The 19,924-nt window shown below is 46.1% G+C and overlaps 1 protein-coding gene across 1 annotated transcript; it reads right to left on the bottom strand.

Annotated features, from left to right (window-relative positions):
• Positions 1 to 12,077: 12,077 nt before the first annotated feature.
• Positions 12,078 to 19,607, bottom strand: LOC310772986 (putative ribonuclease ZC3H12C; the record flags this gene model as incomplete). Its single annotated transcript, XM_083632931.1, has 6 exons — positions 12,078 to 13,651; positions 13,924 to 14,030; positions 15,051 to 15,285; positions 17,150 to 17,289; positions 18,381 to 18,945; positions 19,370 to 19,607. 6 exons carry the CDS (start codon positions 19,605 to 19,607, stop codon positions 12,078 to 12,080), a joined length of 2,859 nt encoding a protein of 952 aa, XP_083489057.1.
• Positions 19,608 to 19,924: the final 317 nt, after the last annotated feature.

Genomic DNA, 19,924 nt, shown 5'->3' with positions numbered 1-19,924 from the left:
TTGGTGCAACTGTAATTCTGATAATTTTATTTTCATTAAATTAATGTAATCTCCATCTCTAACATAAGGTGACCAGATTTCTGAAATTAAAATCAGGGATATTTCCAGGTCGGCAGTCAATAATATATCATTAAAATATCCAATATTATTATATATGAAATAAAGGGGGGGGGGGGGGGGGGGGGCAATTCCGGTGTCATGTATTTTGACCATGGTAACTGTTGTACTGTAATAAACTATCGTGCAGGCTGACTGATCTCCCTCCAAAATACCACATTAAGACACCAAGACCTTGAGGAACACCATTAGAAAAATGTATGCTGTGATTTGCTTTCAAAAACTTTTGACATTTGGAGATTTCAATTGGATGGCGAGCGAGCACTTCTTCTGGAAATTGCTCAGAAACCTCCGTATTGTCAATATACCTAGCAAAGCCATACATCCCCTGAATGCCCGAGGTCTCTAGTTAGTGGTTGTAAAGTTTCATCTTATGCTATACCATCTTCACTCCCGCTGAAAGGCAGTAATGTTGGCCGCGGATGAGGAGGAGGAAATCAGGGACATTTTCGGCCGGGGACAGTTCGAGCCAGGGACAGGTCACCAAACGTCTGGTCACCTTACTCTAACACACACTCAGCACCTAGTTGCCAGAAGAAGATGATGAAAAACACACACTGTTCACAGTGCGCTTTAGCAACTTTATGCACTAATTACTTTTTTCCTAGTGCTGCCAAAATTTTGTTAATGCCCCCAATTTTTAGACAGTGAGGACAAACGTTGCCCTCAAAATAATGAGGATGCAGATATAAAGGTTGGGAGCGTGGCCTCATTTGAAACTACAAGTATTCTATTCTTGAATTATATCTGGTGGAATTCTTAAAAAATGACTGCCATGTCATAGACTGAATCGTCTATATGAATTGTCTGTGCTATAATAGGGGGTTGTTTGTCATTTCTAGATATCAACGACATGATAGATAGATAGAGTACTTTATTCATCCCCGTAGGGAAATTCTGGATAAAGATGGAGCCTGCCGCTGTGATTTCCACCGGACCTTTCCAGAGCATCGGCCTGTCCACCGCGGCCCAGACGCACCACCTGAAGAAGCTGTGGACCCATGCCAAGTGCTGCGTGTGTGACGAGTACATTCGTTTGTTCGCCGGGGCCATGTGCAAGGAGGTGAGAGAACTTTTCATCATGTCTCTTGGAGAGATGACTGCTCCGAGAGATATTTATTTATTTCATGAAAAGTGGTTTTATCGTGGTTTTATCGTCATTGCACTGCATGCATGCATGCACGCACTTTCAAAATACTTTCCGGTGATTGCCTAAAAACCTGTCATTCTTCTTCATGTGTTCACACTACAGTGTTCAATGTTATGCCATAAGAGCTGCCTGAGGAGGCTAGCCATTCAGTGTAGCCATAAGAAGCTGCAAGGTAGCTGCGTCAGTGACGACTTCATCATCAATCTGGAGGTGAGGGAGACAAATGAGCAGGAGCATGCTGAAGAGATTGAGGCCTACAAGGCACAGGTGAGCGTGATCTCTCTCACACACACACACACACACACACACACACACACACACACACACACACACACACACACACACACACACACACACACACACACACACACACACACACACACACACAGTCCCCACTGAACACAACACACTTTGAAGTTTTAAATTTCTCTCTTGTGCATATCTCTAACCACTTAATTGTTGAATGTCAATAATAGGTGGCTGACCTGCAGCGCTCCCTAGAGGCTGAGAAATCTAAAGCCAAGTCTCTCCTGACTCAAAACCAGCACCTGCAGCTCAATGAGGAGAACCTTTTGAGGCAGAGTTTGAATCATTTGAATGCAAAGGTTAGTATTGCTTTGAAACATGAGAAACACACATTAAAGGTTAGCACTGCTTTGAAACATGAGAAACACACATTAAAAGTTAGCACTGCTTTGAAACATAAGAAACACACATTAAAGGTTAGTACTGCTTTGAAACATGAGAAACACACATTTAAAGTTAGTACTGCTTTGAAACATGAGAAACACACATTAAAAGTTAGCACTGGTTTGAAACATGAGAAACACACATTAATGGTTAGTACTGCTTTGAAACATGAGAAACACACATTAAAGGTTAGCACTGCTTTGAAACATGAGAAACACACATTAAAGGTTAGTATTGCTTTGAAACATGAGAAACACACATTAAAGGTTAGCACTGCTTTGAAACATGAGAAACACACATTAAAGGTTAGCACTGCTTTGAAACATGAGAAACACACATTAAAGGTTAGCACTGGTTTGAAACATGAGAAACACACATTAAAAGTTAGTACTGCTTTGAAACATGAGAAACACACATTAAAGGTTAGCACTGCTTTGAAACATGAGAAACACACATTAAAGGTTAGTATTGCTTTGAAACATGAGAAACACACATTAAAGGTTAGTACTGCTTTGAAACATGAGAAACACACATTAAAGGTTAGTACTGCTTTGAAACATGAGAAACACACATTAAAGGTTAGTACTGCTTTGAAACATGAGAAACACACATTAAAGGTTAGCACTGCTTTGAAACATGAGAAACACACATTGAATACAGCCATTATACACACTGAATAAGACATGCTCACAGAAAAAGAGCTGGAAATCCTGAAGCTGCATCTCTATCCTGAAGAGGTCTCTTGTGGACCATCTCAACCCCAGGGCTAAGTCCTGCATGACCTTACATGACCTTACTGAGTCATTTGATGAGGAATATAGTCCTGTCAGATTGGTCCTGTCCAGTCACCTCTGGAGGATAAAAGCACTGTAGGGCCCTAATGAGCAATGAGCAATGAAAGCTGTGCCACTAAACATACTTGCTGATAGTGATAAGATGCTAATGTTTCTTTTCTTCTTTTCTTCTTCATGTGTTCTGTGGTTGTGCTAAGAAGCAGAGCGAGCTCAGCCGATTGGAGGGCAACAACATGCAGCTATATGAAGAGCTCATCCACGCAAATGAGGCAAATAAGAAGCTGACAAAAGCACTGGAGGCGGCCAACTACCGGAACAAGGTAGATGGAGACAACAACCTTTATTTTGTTATTGAACAGTATTTAAAGTATGTTTGATTGTCCAGTTGCTAATCATGAGCTCCACTTCAAAACAGATGCTGTCTTGGGAGTTGGAGGAGAACGACGATGAGATCGGCTCTTTGAAGGAAAAAGCTCTGAAGTACATCACTGGGTACACTCGACTCTCCAGAGAAACGGAAAAACGGGTGAGTTTGAAACAACAAATTTCACTCGTTTTTGACATAACAATTTAGACAATAACCTCGCCTGCAGTTTGATTGATCACTGCAGCAAATGTAGTTTGCTGTGATAAGGCCTGAGCCTGCTGCGCCTTCGCTATTCTTCTGTGTTATGTGTGTAATACTCTCACACTAAGCCGTCTGTTCCTCTTGGTGTGTTGTGCAGATCTCAGAGCTGTGTGCCCAACTGAAAGAATCCACTGGGTCGGTAGAGCAGCGGCTTTCACCATATCAAACACCAGGACTGGATGAGGAGGGCAAGGGAGCACTGTGCAGTTTTGACCCAGTGGGCTCCTACCAGAGAGACACCTACAAGGCTGGAGGATGGGCCAGTGCCATGCTTCAACCACTACTAGACAACCAGATTGCTTTGAAGAACATGGAGGGTGCGCAGCACGTTCCTCTGACTCAGGAAAAGGCCACCCAGCTGGTCAAAGACGTCTTCATCTCGGCCGCACAAAGAGATGTGTACACTGGAGACACTCTTCAGATCTGTATCATCTCCAAGGAGGGCATCAAGGAGGAGACTGTTCCACTGAGGAAGGCCTGAGCAGGGAAAGACTTATTCCCTCCCTGGTGTCCTCCTCCCATACAGTACGTCTTCCCATTTCCCCCATTGCTTCTGCCCCCTATACATCAAGCCTCAGAATAGTGTTGACCGTAGGCTTCTGCCCCCTATACATATATATATATCACATTACATATATATTATATATTACTATATATATATATACACATCAAGCCTCAGAATAGTGTTGATCTGAGGCTAGTTTTCTGGTGAAGACAGGTTTTCATTTGCTTTGTGATTCTTTTCTTGATGTATTCATTCACAAGTGTGATGGCAAGTTTACTCTCAGCTCTCAGCTGACCATGAACAATGTCTTGCCTCCTGAGAGAACACAAATATTTTATTGCATAAATGTTGATTCTATTGAGTTGGGTTATTTGTTCTGCTATAATTTATGCAACGTGAGCCGTATTTCTTCTCTCCTTATGTTTTTTATTCAGTTTATCCTATATTTCTTATGTCTTATATATCTCATGTACAGCACTTCCATGTTCCATGTTTTATAAAAACAAAAACTGTAAAATGTAAATATTTTTGTATATATTTGTCATTACCGTAAATGAAGTTTATGAAAGGAAGGTTTATCAATGTCTTCTTTTAATGATCTGGAACTCTTCCCTGAAAAACGTCATGTAAGAAGTCTACCAAATACCCATTCCACCTTTCTTCATTGTGATGAAATATGTATGCTACAGTATGAGGAGCAGAGGGAGCTGTTTCAAGGCTGTTTTATTATTTCATAGAAAATAAATAGAGTCCGCACACTGAATTAAAGTCAGCTCCCAGGTCAGTTTATTTTAACGTTTCGACTTTTTCTGATGAAGACTTTGTAGTCGAAACGTTAAAATAAACTGACCTGGGAGCTGACTTTAATTCAGTGTGCGGACTCTATTTATTTTCTATGTTATTTGCTTTTTGTCCTGCACCTGAGCCTCACAAGCGGATGTGCACGCCCTACCTCTTTCTTCTTGTTTTATTATTTCCCCTCATGCTTGTGCTTGATATACTCGTGTATATATAGAATATAATATATAATGACAAAGGTTTAAATCAGAGGTTCTCAACGTGGGAGGGGGGGCCTCCAAACTGTTTCAGGGGAGGCTCAGTGTTCAGAAAGAAATTGCAGTGTTGAGTTTTGTGGAATTCCACCAATAAGATCACGGCTTTCACACATCTCCATCCAATTGACTTGGAACTGGAGAAAGGGGCATGGCACTAGTTATTATAAATGGTAAATGGACTGCATTTATATAGCGCTTTTATCCAAAGCGCTTTACAATGTGCCTACATTCACCCATTCACACACCGAGGGCGGCCAGCTGCCACGCAGGGTGCCGGCACAGCCATCGGGAGCAATTTGGGGTTCAGTGTCTTGCCCAAGGACACTTCGACATGCGGACTGGAGGAGTCGGGGATCGAACCACCAACCTTCCGATTAGTGGACGACCTGCTCTACCTCCTGAGCCACAGCCGCCCCCAAATGACTGATCATCCCCAAAAACTTTCACTTCTGTGTGAATACCTCCAACAGCATTTACTTGTACTTTCAATACTTAAGTAGCCTAGATTTAATATATAATTTTGATGCTTAAGTACAGGAAATATGATAGATGAAAGATGATACGATTATGAAAGACAATGAATGTTGGTCCTGTCACATGTGACTGGGGAGAGCATTCCAGAGAGAGGGGGCGGCTGCAGCAAGGCCCTGTCAGAGCCCCCCCCCCCCCCCCCCTGTCACAGCTTTAGCAAAGAGATCCCTGTGATGCATGTCAAGGTGGATATACATCTGATGCTCATATATGACATGTGAGCACCATGGGCAAAAGCTGCTGCTGAATGCATACAGAGGAAACACTTTCTTTGTGCAGGGCCATGTGAAACCACAAGAGGGAGACAGAGGTCCATTCAATTGGCCAAATGCTGTTCCCACTGTCCATGGTGCTCAAATACTGTACATTAAGTGGATTAAATGTTCTCAGCCTATGTATTTCCAGCTACTCGCCAATATATTATAATTATAATTAAAAAAAGCAAATGAAACAAGAGGACTCGGAGACATGTTGAGGTCTGGTTTGAACATTTATATTGTGATTTTCCGTTTATATGCAAGAGGACACAACTCCGTATCTCCACACGTTTTTCTTCATTTCATTTTGTCCCCCCCCCCCCCACATGTTCACAATCAGCACATCAAATAACTTACATACTGTACTGTAAGCAAGCGCCTACTCTACTACTATTCTACTCTACTCTATAGCCAAGACTTCCTCCATCTCATTCATCAGCTTATTTAATAAGTGTTCAAACTGCTAATGATTAGCCTATATTAGGATATTGCATCTCTGAACAACCACCACATTCACCAGCTTATAATTGTTGCTGTTACATGCAAGGCCGGATCGACCATAGGGCAACCTGGGCATGTGCCCAGGTAGCCTAGGTAAACCCAGCCCCCACGTGACCTGCTCTCTCAGTTCCCAGTCACTAGTCATAGTGACTGAGAACAGGTCTGAGAGCAGGTCACGTGGGGGATGGGTTTACCCAGGCTAGTGCCCAGGGGCCCTCGGCATGAAGGGGTCCTCTCTTTTCTTTTGGGTCGGGCTCCACAGACACAAAGCTAAGACCAATAAGAATGAAATAAAAATGCTTTCCTCATGATTGATTGTTATTGGATGGGTTTGAATTGAGCCTGGTACCTCTGTCCCATGTCATCCCTCACTCCCTTCTAATGGTCTTCATGAGACATTTTCAGCTCATTCAGGCAGCCCCATCAGGGCCGGACAGGTGATGTGCTTCCTCAGATGGCCTCTAGAGGGCGTCTTTGACTGAGCGATGACTGACTGACCTATGGCCCTATGGGCCACTGATGCCAGCCTGGTCACTACTTTTGATTTGGCCACTCAAACAAGGGAGAAAACCCCCCCAAATAATCTGCTGTGTATGAAGCAGGATGCATTTGATAGTGTTTCAATGCATCCATGGTGTTTGTGTTGTGTTTTCAATGTTGTATCAAAATGATTTCAGGGTGCATCAATGCTATATTTCAATGTTGATTCAATGTTAGTTGATTCTACGTTGATACAGTAATGTCAGTTTGCTGTCTGAGATACAACCCAAAACAACAGGTCCACTTTAAATGTATTTTCTTTTTGGATGAAGTCATTTTTTTCTGATTTTTCTACCATTTTCTCCTCAATTGTACTTGGCCAATGTCACCGGCTGTCCCGGTGACACCGGTCGTTCCTCCACCCCCTCTGCCGATCTGGGGAGAGCCGTAGAGACTTGCACATGTTTCCTATGATATATTGTGCAGACGCCAGTCGCTTCTTTTCACCTGAGAGCGTGGAGTTTCACCGGCAGTAGCGTGTGGGAGGATCACGCTATTCCCCCCAGTTCCCCTCCCGCTGTCCAGAGGAGGCGCTAGTGCAGCAAACAGGACTCATAGCCCACTGGCTTCCCACCCACAGACAATTGTGCCTGTAGGAACGTCTGACCAAGCCGGAAGCACCGCTGGCGGGAATAGACCCTTTTCACGGGGGCCATTTTGTGTCGAAAAGGCAGGGTAAACACAGGTGCAAGCAAAACACTAATGAGGGTTTCCAAATTCCAATCATGGAGGTTTGAAACCCTCATTAGTGTTTTGCTTGCACCTGTGTTTACCCTGCCTTTTCGACACAAAATGGCCCCCCGTGAAAAGGGTCTATTGCATCTGGGTCGCCGATGGGCGAGTGCTTTTACCTCTACACTACGCAGACGCCAGCTCCACTTTAAATGTCCAATGAGTGATGAACCTTTGGAGTAATATTCAATCAAAACAGGACAGCATTCCTACTTGACTCAATCTTTATTGCCAGCGGCAAAACATTACATTTAAACGCGGGGTGCTGTACTGAAGTCGTTATAGAGTACCGCAGGGATGACGTATTTTTGTAGTCCCAGACTTCCTGGATCTTACGGGGGAAAAGTCAATGGGGTTTTAGAATGGGGGTTTCACTTAAATGCATAAAATAAGGTCTGTGGTTAACAAAAGTTTATGGGAGTGGCAATTTGGGTTCAGCAGGATAATCTTCACAAACGTGAATCACTTTTATGCCTTTTGAAGAGTTTTCTAATAATAATTTTACATTTTAAATTGACATTTCAAAAGTCCTAAAAGTGATTCACATTTGTGAAGATGATCCTGCTGAACCCAAATTACCGCTCCCATAAACGTTTGTTAACCACAGACCTTATTTTACGCATTTAAGCGAAATCCCCACTCGAAAAAAACCCCATTGACTTTCCCCCCCGTGAGATCCAGGAAGTCCGGGACTTCCGCCTTCCATGCAACTTCCGGACTCGTTCCTGCGGCGCTCTATATTGACATATCATGAAATAAAGGATTACCGAGCAGAGCAATAGGACAGTTTTGTGTTGTTCAGCCTAGAATGATCTCAACAGCTAGCACCAAGCCACAGTAACAGTCAGGACAGAAACACAGCTGTATAAACAAATTAAACATGCGGAAAACAAATCAAACAAATCAAGACATGCATAACAATTAGCTGAACATAGTTCAGAGTATCGGATGTGTCATAAGCACAATGCCATGAAGAGGCATTACTTTGGGCCCACGCTCAGGGCCCACACTGACACACAGTGCCAGGAGGCCCGCGCGAAGGCGCTTCTTCAAATACACAAAGACCGTGTCTCTCACCAGCAGCACGTGCTGTCGCACAATTACTAATCTCTTGTGCAATGTGGCACGTCTGAGTTTGGAAAGAAACCACGTCGCCGGCTTTGCGATGTGAACTGTACAACGAGCTCCCCCAGTAGATCCTATTCCCACGGTGGCCATTTTGAACTCGCATACCACGACTCGGCCCAGAAGCGTTAGTGCAGCTATGCTAGGTGCCCTTCTCATGGGGGCCATTTTTGTGTGTGGAAAAGGCAGGGTAAACACAGGTGCAAGCAAAACACTAATGAGGGTTTCAAACTTCCATGATTGGAATTTGGAAACCCTCATTAGTGTTTTGTTTGCACCTGTGTTTACCCTGCCTTTTCGACACAAAATGGCCCCCGTGAAAAGGGTCTATTGCTGTCAAGATGCACACCAGATTGCAGATTAAACAGACATTGAAAAACCTCTTGGAAGTGAATCTCAAGAATCCAGAGGGATACAGGTTCTCATTTTAAGGTAAAACAAAAATATTTGGGCCACTATAACCATCAGAATCTAGCCTAGGAAGCTAGCTAACTTCACTGCAAAATGAGAACAATTGTTGTTGTTGTTGTTGTTGTTGTTGTTGTTGTTGTTGTTCTTTTTCTTCTTAATTAGTTAAGTAATTAATTGCAAGCTAAGTTGATGACTGTCAGGTAAATCCTCTGGGTGATCTAAGTTCAAAATGGCCCCCACGGGAGCAAGGTCTACACCTCAATGTAGCACTGAAACCAAATATAAACCTTTACCCATGTAACAGGGTTGGGGTCTGTCCACTCAATTCACTGTGAATGGAAACAAAATATCGGTTAATGATATAATACTAATTCATTGATTTCAGACATAGGCTATATAAAGTTTGATCATTTTTGTGGTTGGAAGAATATCCACTTCCTGACTGGAGGAGTTGAGAACGTAGGGTTAAAAAATGAATTGACCCCAACCACGCTGTGGAAAAATACAACCACCTTAGCTCTTCACGTTGTGATGCAGTAGGATGTCTGTCACCAGCACCACATTTCTCACACGTCCATTTCTTGGAGCTCCTTTAGGATAATTAGCCAGCCTCAAACCCGAGCGCATATAAGCAAGTTGTAATACCTAAACAAAGTAGGCAGACAACTCCCTTTTGTTTCATCATCACATATTGAAAAATAATTGTCTCAAAGCTATTTTTCCACAAGGTAAAACGTTGGAACATCTCGTTTGGAACACACATCGACTGCTTGTCAATGCACTTCGTCATATAGCAATACTGTACATCAACAGTGATTGATGAATACGGATCAACAAGTCCATGTACTGTATAACATCAGCAGACTCGCTTAATGATACAATTTGTATCAGAGGAGGTTTTTCTCTGTCTAGCACGGATCCAGCGGGGATCTGCTACAGACAGCAGTGTGGACAGCTGGCAGCCAAATGCACAGCAGGGCGTCCCTTAAATATATTTACAGTCCATACATAGGTTTTATTTACCGAGGCGGAAATGTACGTTGTCTGTAGCAGATACCAAACCAGACCCCAAATAAAGGGCCAGAGAGAGATAAAGAGAGCGGGGAGATAGAGAGACAGAGAAGGAGGGAGAGAGAGAGAGAGAGAGAGAGAGAGAGAGAGAGAGAGAGAGAGAGAGAGAGAGAGAGAGAGAGAGAGAGAGAGAGAGAGAGAGAGAGATGTCCCTTACTAAAACTAAGGTACACACGACAGGGTCACCCATCTATCCATCTACGACTGCGACCAAAATACTGACGTCATCTCAAATAAGACGACTATCATTCAGACACCTATTATTACCATCATGAAAAAAAACACAAACAGTAGCACAAGACACACAAAGAGTTTGATATAATACACAGACCTTGGTTCAATAGTATTTTCTTTTCTTCTGATTTTTCTCCCATTCTCCCCCCAATTGTACTTGGCCAATTCCCCCTGCTGTCCCGGTCGTTGAGCCACCCCCTCTGCCGATCAGGGGAGAGCCGTAGACTAGCTTCCTCCGATACATGTGCAGTCGCCCGCCGCGACTTATTTTCACCTGATAGCGAGGAGTTTCACCGGCAGGACGTAGCACGTAGGATCACGATAGTCCCCGAAACAGGTTCCCCCCACGACCGACCAGAGGAGGCGCTAGTGCAGCGACCAAGACCTCATCGACTTCCCACCCACAGACATGGCCAAATGTGTCTGTAGGAACGTCTGATGAGCAAGCCGGAACTACCACTGCTAGGAATTGAACAAGGGTACGCCCGTAGTTTCGAATCCATCGTTAGCATTTGTTTGACGGAGTACCAGATGGGAGGTTTGTCACAAAACGTTGAGACAATCGTAGGAAAATAGTCGAAAGTGATTTTGGAATACTTTTCTGACAACCCCACTAATAAATATTTTGCAAATACTATTTGACTCAGGTCTGAGAATAAGTACGGTACAATGTACAATGCACATAATATATCTGCATATCCCCTAAAAGCACAAGCTGGCCATAATGGCAGAGGAAAGGATGAATCACATCTGATTGATGTGATTCTGATTCACTAAGTGATGATAAGAAAAAAAGTGCCTCGTGAATCCAACGCATAAGAAGTCCTGCCTGTGAAAGAAAGATCAAAATCATTAGACTAAATAATTAGCCTAAATAATTAGCCTAAATAAATTAACAAAAACCAAGCAAACAAATGGTGTGTGCCGATCTTCACAAGTCGCACTCTGTCACTGTCATGAATCTTGTCAGTTGACTCCTTCCAGGTAGAGAGCGAGCGCTCTCACCATTCGCTTCATAAGGTAGAATTGATTCCCCCTGTCCCGTGACCCGGGCTGTATTTGGATTATCGACAGCATTTATACTGCGTCCAAGACTTGGAACTCAGAAGAAAAAACAACTTCGACTTGTAAAAAAGAAATTGAACGGTTGTCGACGTCGGAAATTACAGGTTGGAAATTCGGGTATAATTTCAGAGCTCCGGTTTGTCCGAGTTAATGTCATCAAAGTGTTTGTTGACCTAATTTGAGGTGTAATTATGCAATATGTGTGTATTTTTTTTAATATTTAGCTGATTATAGCAATATGTTGAATTCAACAGCTACTGTATTTGACCAACTAAGGGTGGAGACTCTGGAGAAACTACCTTTTCCTCCTCCCACCACTTATACTGTATAGCCTCAGCCAGGAAGTACATCACTGATGACATCACAATTGATCGAGTGACATCACTGATGACATCACTTCCATCACAAATGGTGACTGACACGTCCACTTAGCCAATTTTAACTAAGATGAAATTAGCTAGCTGTATTATGTTTTTTATTTAACCCCGAGTTGAAAACAGCGTTAAGGCAATGATGTCGGAAATCTCGAGTTGAAATTTCAAAGTTCCAACTTGTCTTGAACGCATTATTCCTTGAAATTGCTGCATGACCTCGGTCCGAATGTATCCCAGTATTTCCATCATGCAAACCAACCAACCATCAAGCTCTGTTTTCACTAAACAAAGTTCTCCTCAGTAACCCGACTGGGCTTTCTCAGCCAGGATGGCGGCTGCCAGCTGCTGGGGGTCTGTGATGTGGGGGCTCCTGGCCATCACGCGGCTCACCAGCTCCGACGGGAAGATGTTACACAGGTTGACGTACGCCTTCTCCCTCACGTCGCCGTAGTGAGCGTGACCAGGGGAGTCTGTGTGGTGGGGCATGTAGGAGGAGGGAGGAGCGTGGGACGGCACCCCCAGGTGAGGCGGGTAAGGCGGGAGAGAGGCGCCAGACGGGTGAGGGGGGTGAGGGGAGTGGGGCGGGGGAGGCGGGTGGTTCAGGTAGTGCGTCTGGGACGGGTGGAGAGCTGGGTGAGAGGAGTGGTGCTGGCCGTAGCCGTCTTGCGCCCAGGGCGGGGCGTGCCAGGATGACTGACGGGTGTCCGGTAGGCTCTGATATGCCGAGGGCTCGTACCGTGGCGGCTGCCTGTAGTACGAGTCCCAACTGGGCAAAGCCTTGGTCCGGTGGTGGTGGTGGTGGTGGTGGTGGTGGGGCGCGGAGAGGTGGTCGTACAGACGCGAGTCCGACGCGCTCTCGCTTCGCGTCGGGGCCAGGCAGCGGCCCAGGGGAGACCCGGGGGGGTGAGGGTTGGTCTGGGGCAGGGAGTGGTAGTCTCCCGGGCAGCTGGAGCGTGCTGCCAGGGGCTGGTGCTGGAGGTGAGGGGGCAAGGGGTACAGCGGGCGCTTCGGGGGAGCGTCCGGAGGCTGATCGTGGGCGCAGCTTTGCCCGCGGGCCAGGCTCACGTGGTAGCTGTGGACTCCGGCGTGACTGTGCTGCACGTTGGGGTAATCGGCGGGATGGTGAGGATACAGCCGGCCGTGGTGATTCATGTAATGAAGGAGGCCGTCGTCCAGCAGGGCGTCCGGGGGACAGGCGGGACACGGCCTCTCGCCGTAGTCGCAGCTGCTCCCGCAACTCGTGCTGCTCTCACTGCCGCACTCGGAGCCCGCCGAGCCCATGGAGCCCAGGCGCAGGTCCGTGTCGTTGGGGAAGCGGCAGTCGGGGCTGCGGCGCGAGGAGAGGCTCAGGCCGGAGTAGGCCCGCGTTACCGAGTAGTAGCTGAGGTCCGGCGACTCGCAGTGAGGGTAAAGGTCGTGGCTGGGGGCCGGCAGGAGGCCGTGAGGAGTGGCCGCTCTGGACGGCTGATCCTGGAGGAGGCTGAGGCTGGACGGAGGGCCTCCCGGCGCCGGGGACATGGTTATACTCCCGCCGCAACTGCTAGCACTGCTGCTGCTGCTGCTGCTACTGCTGCTGCTACAGACGCTGCTCTTCTGGGGTTCCCTCCCCTTGGCCAGCAGCTTCTCCTCGGCGTCACTGTACGACAGGGCGCGGATGCTGGGGTCTGACTGCCTTTTTGGGGCGCCCTTTTTGGCCTCGATGCTGCCGGCCGGCACACTGTGGCTCTTCACCAGCCCGGCGTCGCCCTGGTTCTTCGGGGTGGCGCAGGTCTTGGCGCTGGCGCGCAGCTCGTCCGCCACCGCGCGCTGCGGCTGCCCGCCTCTCTCTGGGTGGTAGTACTTACACTTGTGGCCGTAGGTGCACTTCTTTCCTAGAAGAGGACAGAAGATACCAGTTTGACCATAGCCATACACACTCATGTCAACATAGCAAGCTTCACATTTTGGAGACGTCATCGCATATTGTGTCTACAGTCAAAATAGTTCAAATCTCACTTCAAACTCGTCCTTGTTTCTAAAAGTTTGTTGCACAAGATAAGAAAAGAAGACATGTACTAGTCATTGTATTAGTGTGTGTGTGTGTGTGTGTGTGTGAATGTGTGCTTTTTGTGTGTGGATTTTGTGTTGGTATCCGTGTTCTCACCGTATGGGCAAGGCTGTTTCTTCTGCTCAGGCATGACGGGCCTTTTCCTCAGGAAGTTGTCCAGACTGGGACCATGACGGCCAAGCGGGTCATCTGGGGGCATGAATCTGACAAGAGGGTTGGAGCAAAGAGTAAGTAGAGAGGATCAGAGGATGCAGTCAGCACATTTCATTTGTGTTCTAACAGCTCCCACCGAATGAGATAAACCCATCACAGTGAAACTGAACCTCTCTGTTTGACCATTAATTCACTGAGCTGACATCACATTGTCAGTCACCTGACACCCACAGGGAGAAATGGAATTCTCCACCAGGAATTAATCCTTCAAAACATGTTGCCTGACAAACTTGATTGTCACACGTATTTAGGGGGCGTATTTGTTTGCCAAGATAGCAGTTTATTTTCAGGCTAGGTTTGTATTATATCAGGCTACATGACACCAGTGCTTAAACCAAGTACAAGTGACAAATGTCAGTTGTCACGGCATTTGTCATCACAAATGTCCCAGCAGTCATAGAGAGCTCAGTCACAGGTCCCCTTTCCCATCTCTTCATAATCAGAAAGGAATTAAAGGTCCTATTGAAAACATTCTTATGTAGACGAATATTTATTGGGGGGGGGGGGGGGGGGGTAATAATAATAATAATAATAATAATAATAATAATAATAATAATAATAATAATAATAAATCCACTGAGCTTTTGAGGTGTGGAATAAAAGTATCACTTTTCCCCAAAAATTTAAATAAATGAATAAATAAATAAATAAATAAATAAATAAATAAATAAATAAATAAATAAATAAATAAATAAATAAATAAATAAAAATAATGGCGAATTCATCATTTGATGTGTGTTTATGTAAAAAAAAAAAAATCTTGAATCTTACAGGCCTTGGGCCTAAACAAGACTAGGTTCTGTTTCGCAGCAACAGCTGTGTTGTGACATGAATGCAAATGAATGCGGCAAAGGACCACGGGTCGGATTCGAACCTGAGTCGCCCGCGCAAAGGACTAAAGCCTTTGTGGTATGCACGCACTCTACCAGGTGAGCCCTAAAAACACCTACTTTGCCACATAAATGTCTGCCCTGTCCTACTGAAATCATCTCCCCGCTCCTCCGCCTTACTTGTCGTTGACGAAGGAGTACATCAGCAGCCTCTCGTCCACAAACTTCTTCCACTCGGGCTTCTCGTTGGCCAGGTCTCGGTAGTTGTCGTTGGAGACGATGATGCCGTCGGACTCGTAGGCCAGCTTGAGGATGAAGCGGTCGTCGTAGCAGACCACGCGCCGGCCCTGCACCCGCCGCGACGGCGTGAACACCAGGAGCTTGTCCTTCTCCAGCCGACGCAGGATCTCCTGGTCTGTGGGCGGAGGGAGAAACGTCAAGATGAGAGCGGGAGAAAATCAAATGCATATATAAACACGGTTTATATCAGGGATGTCAGAGAGGGATGTCAAAAAAAAAAAAAAAAAAAAAAAAAAATCTTTTTAATTATTATTATTATTAAATTCGCACCCCATTATCATGAACTACGTGTGGCTAATAAGCAAGCTAAGAGTTCATTCATAAGTTAATTAACCTGCACTACAAGGAAGTATGTCAGTAGGTCATCAGGTGTAAACAAAGCCGCCATGATGCCACGCTGGAATTGAATCGCGCATTCGGCTACCTACCAAAAACAAAGGAATCAACAAGATGCTGTCGAAAAAGAGAAAGGTTGACACGGAATGCAGGCAGTTTCAAGAGAAATGGAAAGAGCAGTATTTCTTTTGTGAAGTAAATGGGTAAATGAGTCAAATTGATTTTAGTAAGAAAAAAAACCGGCCCCCATGAGGTCTCAGTTGAACAAATCCGGCCCTCTACCTAATATGAGTCTGACACCCCTGGTTTATATATACAGGGTTCCTTGCCCGGGTCAAGACCTTCAAAGCCGCCCACTCCACTGAGTTGAGTTCTGGCTGCTTCTGGTCTGTCATCGTGATATGCAACAGCTTTTTCTTGGGCTGAACAAATTAATAACCGTTCAGTGCCGAGGGGGACTAACAATTAGCCAATCAGTGTCAATAAACGGGTGGGTGGGACTAAGCCGTTGTCAAGTGCACCGAGGAGTAGGCGCAATAACAACAACGGCTGCAGCCACCGCCTGCTATCGAGGCTGTTTCAAATGGATTACAAGTACCAATTACTTTGAAATCCAAACGGCACACTGCTTTGAAGGCATTTATTCAAAGGGGATTTTTTTTTGCATTCTACCGAGTGGATTCACTAACACTAGATTCAGGTAGATAAGTTGGGCTCTAGTGATTGGTTAGGGAAAATGGGATTTCCCCGGGGGGAATCCCCTCATACAAATTTCATTCTCAGACTAGAAGGTGGAAATGAGTGTAAGGAGTTGACAATTCAGGCTGACACCTTGGTCGCACCAGGCCCGTCTGCGCAGCGGTTTTGCTCCGTCCTCCGCACGGCGGCATACCCGCATATACACAGCACACGTTTCAGAAGCGGAGTGCTTCCGAGCGCTGCCTGGCAGCTTCATACGAGATCGCGCGATACTGTGTGTACAATGGGGTGGATGTCAAAAGCACAACACACAAACAACACAGTCTGTCGTTGACTTGCTTTTGATTTGCTCATTTTCCCTTGATTGTTGTTGTGCTTCTACCATGGGTGGTAGGCTGAAATTATTTCTTTATTTGTCATACAGTGCCTGTTAGCAGGAGGAGAACTCTTGCATTTCTTCGTCTACTTGAAAGACTATAGAGGGAGGGGGGGGAGAAGGAGAATTGGGTCTGCACACGGTGTTTTATTATGAAAATCGACCGGATCCTTGTGCAGTTGCTGTGTCTGACTTCCGGCCTGAACCATCTGCTACTCTATACTCTCTGCTACTCTGCATATATATACAGTATATATATATATATATATACCTGTATATATATATATATATATATATATATATATATATATATATATATATATATACCGGTATACTGTATATGTATATATATATAAAGAACTGAATTTGTTATTCTTGCACAAAATATATAAATTCAAGCACTATAAATTCAAGCACTTTCAATGCCCCACATGTATTTATGCCCATTTTCAAAAACTTTCAAGGACGCGTGGGAACCCTGTATATAGCATGATTGTAGTGGTGTGTGTGTGTGTGTGTGTGTGTGTGTGTGTGTGTGTGTGTGTGTGTGTGGACCTGTAACACTGACCTGTTATAGGGGCGTCGGGGCGGGACTGCTCTTTCCTCCAAGCGGGCACAAACACTGTGATGTCATGGTGTCCGCGCTCCAGGAACCAATCGACGGCCAGCTGGATGCCGTGGCAGGAAAACACTTCCTTGTTGCCATGGCTACAGGCCACAGCGGAGAGGCGGCAGGTGTTAGTTAACACATAAACATTAGAGGACAAATATCTGAGAAGCTTACCTCCATTGCTGGACGTCTATGGGGATCAAGTAGCAGTTACTCTGGGTAAGTAGGAAAAGTAGCCAAGTCCCCCCAAAACCAAGCTCCCCGTTTAACAGAACCAGCAGACATTTCAAGCTCTAAGCCAGGGAGGGGCAACTGGTGGCCCACTCAGTGCGGCCCTCCAGTCAATTCATCATCATTATTATTATCATTATTATTATTTTATAATAATTATTATAATAATTTTATTATATTATGATTTTCTTTTTTTAAGAAGGGTTAGGAGGGAAACACAGAAAACATGTCACATACCTGCCAACACATTTTCGCAGGAGTATCCCTATTCTTTCTCCCTTTCTCCCTCTGTGATCCCAATTGGTAATTCCTCCCGTTAATCTCGTGATTTCATAGTGATACAAATCAAATGGCTGTACGGTACGCGGCCTGAAGTTTCTGGTATCGTATGAAACTAGAAGACCTCCTGTAAGCCATACATGCCTGGCTTAAGGCATATCAACCATGGCATGCTAGCTTGTCGGGAAGGGGCTAAATAACGCTCCAAAGTTAGGCAAAGTTTTGGCGAGGGAAAAACTGGCACGGCCATATCCAAAGGGGTCCCTTGACCTCTCACCTCAAGATATCTGAATGAGAATGTGTTCTATGGGTACCCACCAGTCTCCCCTTTACAGATAAGGTGGCGTCTTTTTCGATAGGGTAGCCCAACCCTTACAAAATGCATAATATGAATATGAAAAATTGAAATGTCGGTACGATACAGTTTGATTGCCAGTATGTATTTCGTTCTTTTCCTCAAATTAGTAGTTATATTATTATTATTATTATTATTATTATTATTATTATTATTATTATTATTATTATTATTATTATTATTAGGTAATTGAGTGATGGGGTGACGGTATCCTACTGGTGGAAGTGCACAGTCACAATCTGGCCCTCTGGTAGTAAGGAGTTTTTGTGTGGCCCTCTCTATCTGCTCTAAGCCTTGATGATAGTCTCTATAGACAGGTCTCACCTCATGGCCACATTACTGCCGTCCACCACCACGGGCCGCAGGTTGTCCAGGTCACACAGGGCGTCTGTGGGACAGGGCGAGTCGGAGCGCTGGCCCTCCAGAGAGTCCGAACAGCCACAAGAGGAAGAGGAGGAGGAAGAGGAGGAGGTAGAGGCTCCGGACCCGGCCGGCTGCTCGCTGTCCGACTTGCCGCCCAGTTTGACCAGCTCTCCCAGTATGTCGTTGATCAGGGTGTCGGGGCCCAGCTTGGACAGCACCAGGCGCACCGTCTCCTCGGAGTAGCCCAGCTTCAGGGCGAACTCCAGCCTGGCCTGGTACTCCTTCACGCCGGAGCCGGGCCCGGGCTCGGGCTCGGGCTCATCCCCTGGCCGGGCCTCGGGCGCGGAGGGGTCGGGCAGAGCCTCGGATGGGGCACTGGACGCGGGGTCGTGTTCGGGCTCGAGGGGGGGTTCGGAGTCGGACTCAGGAGGCCCCTCCGTGCCCAGGTCCACACACTGGGCCCGACAGAGCGGCTGGTGGGTGTTCTTAGCGTGAGCCGACCCGCCCTCTCCTCCGTCTGGTAGGGCTGTACAATTAAGGGATTTTTTATTTCAAATTCAATTGTTGCTTCCCCTATATATATCTATATATATATAGATATATATATACAGTATACCAAATTGATGTTTGAGCTAAATTTGAAGAAATTCCGTCATGGCGTTCCTGAGGTATTGCGTTAACAAGCATGAAACGGGGGGTCGTGAGGTCACAGTGACCTTGAACTTTGACCTTTGACCACCAAAATCGAATCAGTTCATCCTTGGGTCCAAGCGGACGTTCGAGCCAAATTGAGCCGGGCGGAGGCATATAAAGTCATGTTTTTTTCAAGTTCAATAAATGCATGGTGTTGTTGCCAAAGTCAATGGGTAATTGTGTTAAATAATCGTGATCTCAATATCAGTCAAAAAATAATCGCGATTATGATTTTCGCCATAATCGAGCAGCCTTACCGTCTGGGTCAGAGCCGGCGGCCGGCGCCGACTCGCGCTCGCCGTGGGACCCGGGGTTGCCCTCCCCCTCGACGGGGGGAGGTGAGCAGCTCTCCCCCCGCTCCTCCATGACAGGGGGCCCGTCGGCGGGGCCAGCCTGCCGCTCGGCCACCGCTACGTGGAGGTACTCCAGATCCAGGTCCAGCCCCAGGTGGAGGATGTGGCCTGCACCAGTCTCCACATGGTCCTTCTGGCCCATGGGCCTGTCCCAGACATCCAGCGCACTGGGCCCACTGCTGCCCGCTCACACAGGTCCACTCATCAGTGCCTGGAGAGAGAGAGAGCGAGAGAGAGAGCGAGAGAGAGAGGGGAGGGGGAAGGGAGGGAGAGAGAGAGAGGGAGGGAGAGGCGGGACAGAGAGAGAGAGAGGCAGGGGGGGGGGGGACAGAGAGAGGGGGGGGGGGAGGGAGGGACAGAGAGAGAGAGGGGGGGGAGGGACAGAGTGAGTGAGAGGGGTAAATAAGCCCGCCTCCTTAGAGTAGGGAGGGATGGAAATTAGGTCCTAACTGAAGTATC

The sequence above is a fragment of the Poromitra crassiceps genome, assembly GCF_964638095.1.
Source record: "Poromitra crassiceps genome assembly, chromosome: 3".
NCBI classification, from domain to species: domain Eukaryota; kingdom Metazoa; phylum Chordata; class Actinopteri; order Beryciformes; family Melamphaidae; genus Poromitra; species Poromitra crassiceps.
This window is presented reverse-complemented; position numbering and strand designations above follow the sequence as displayed.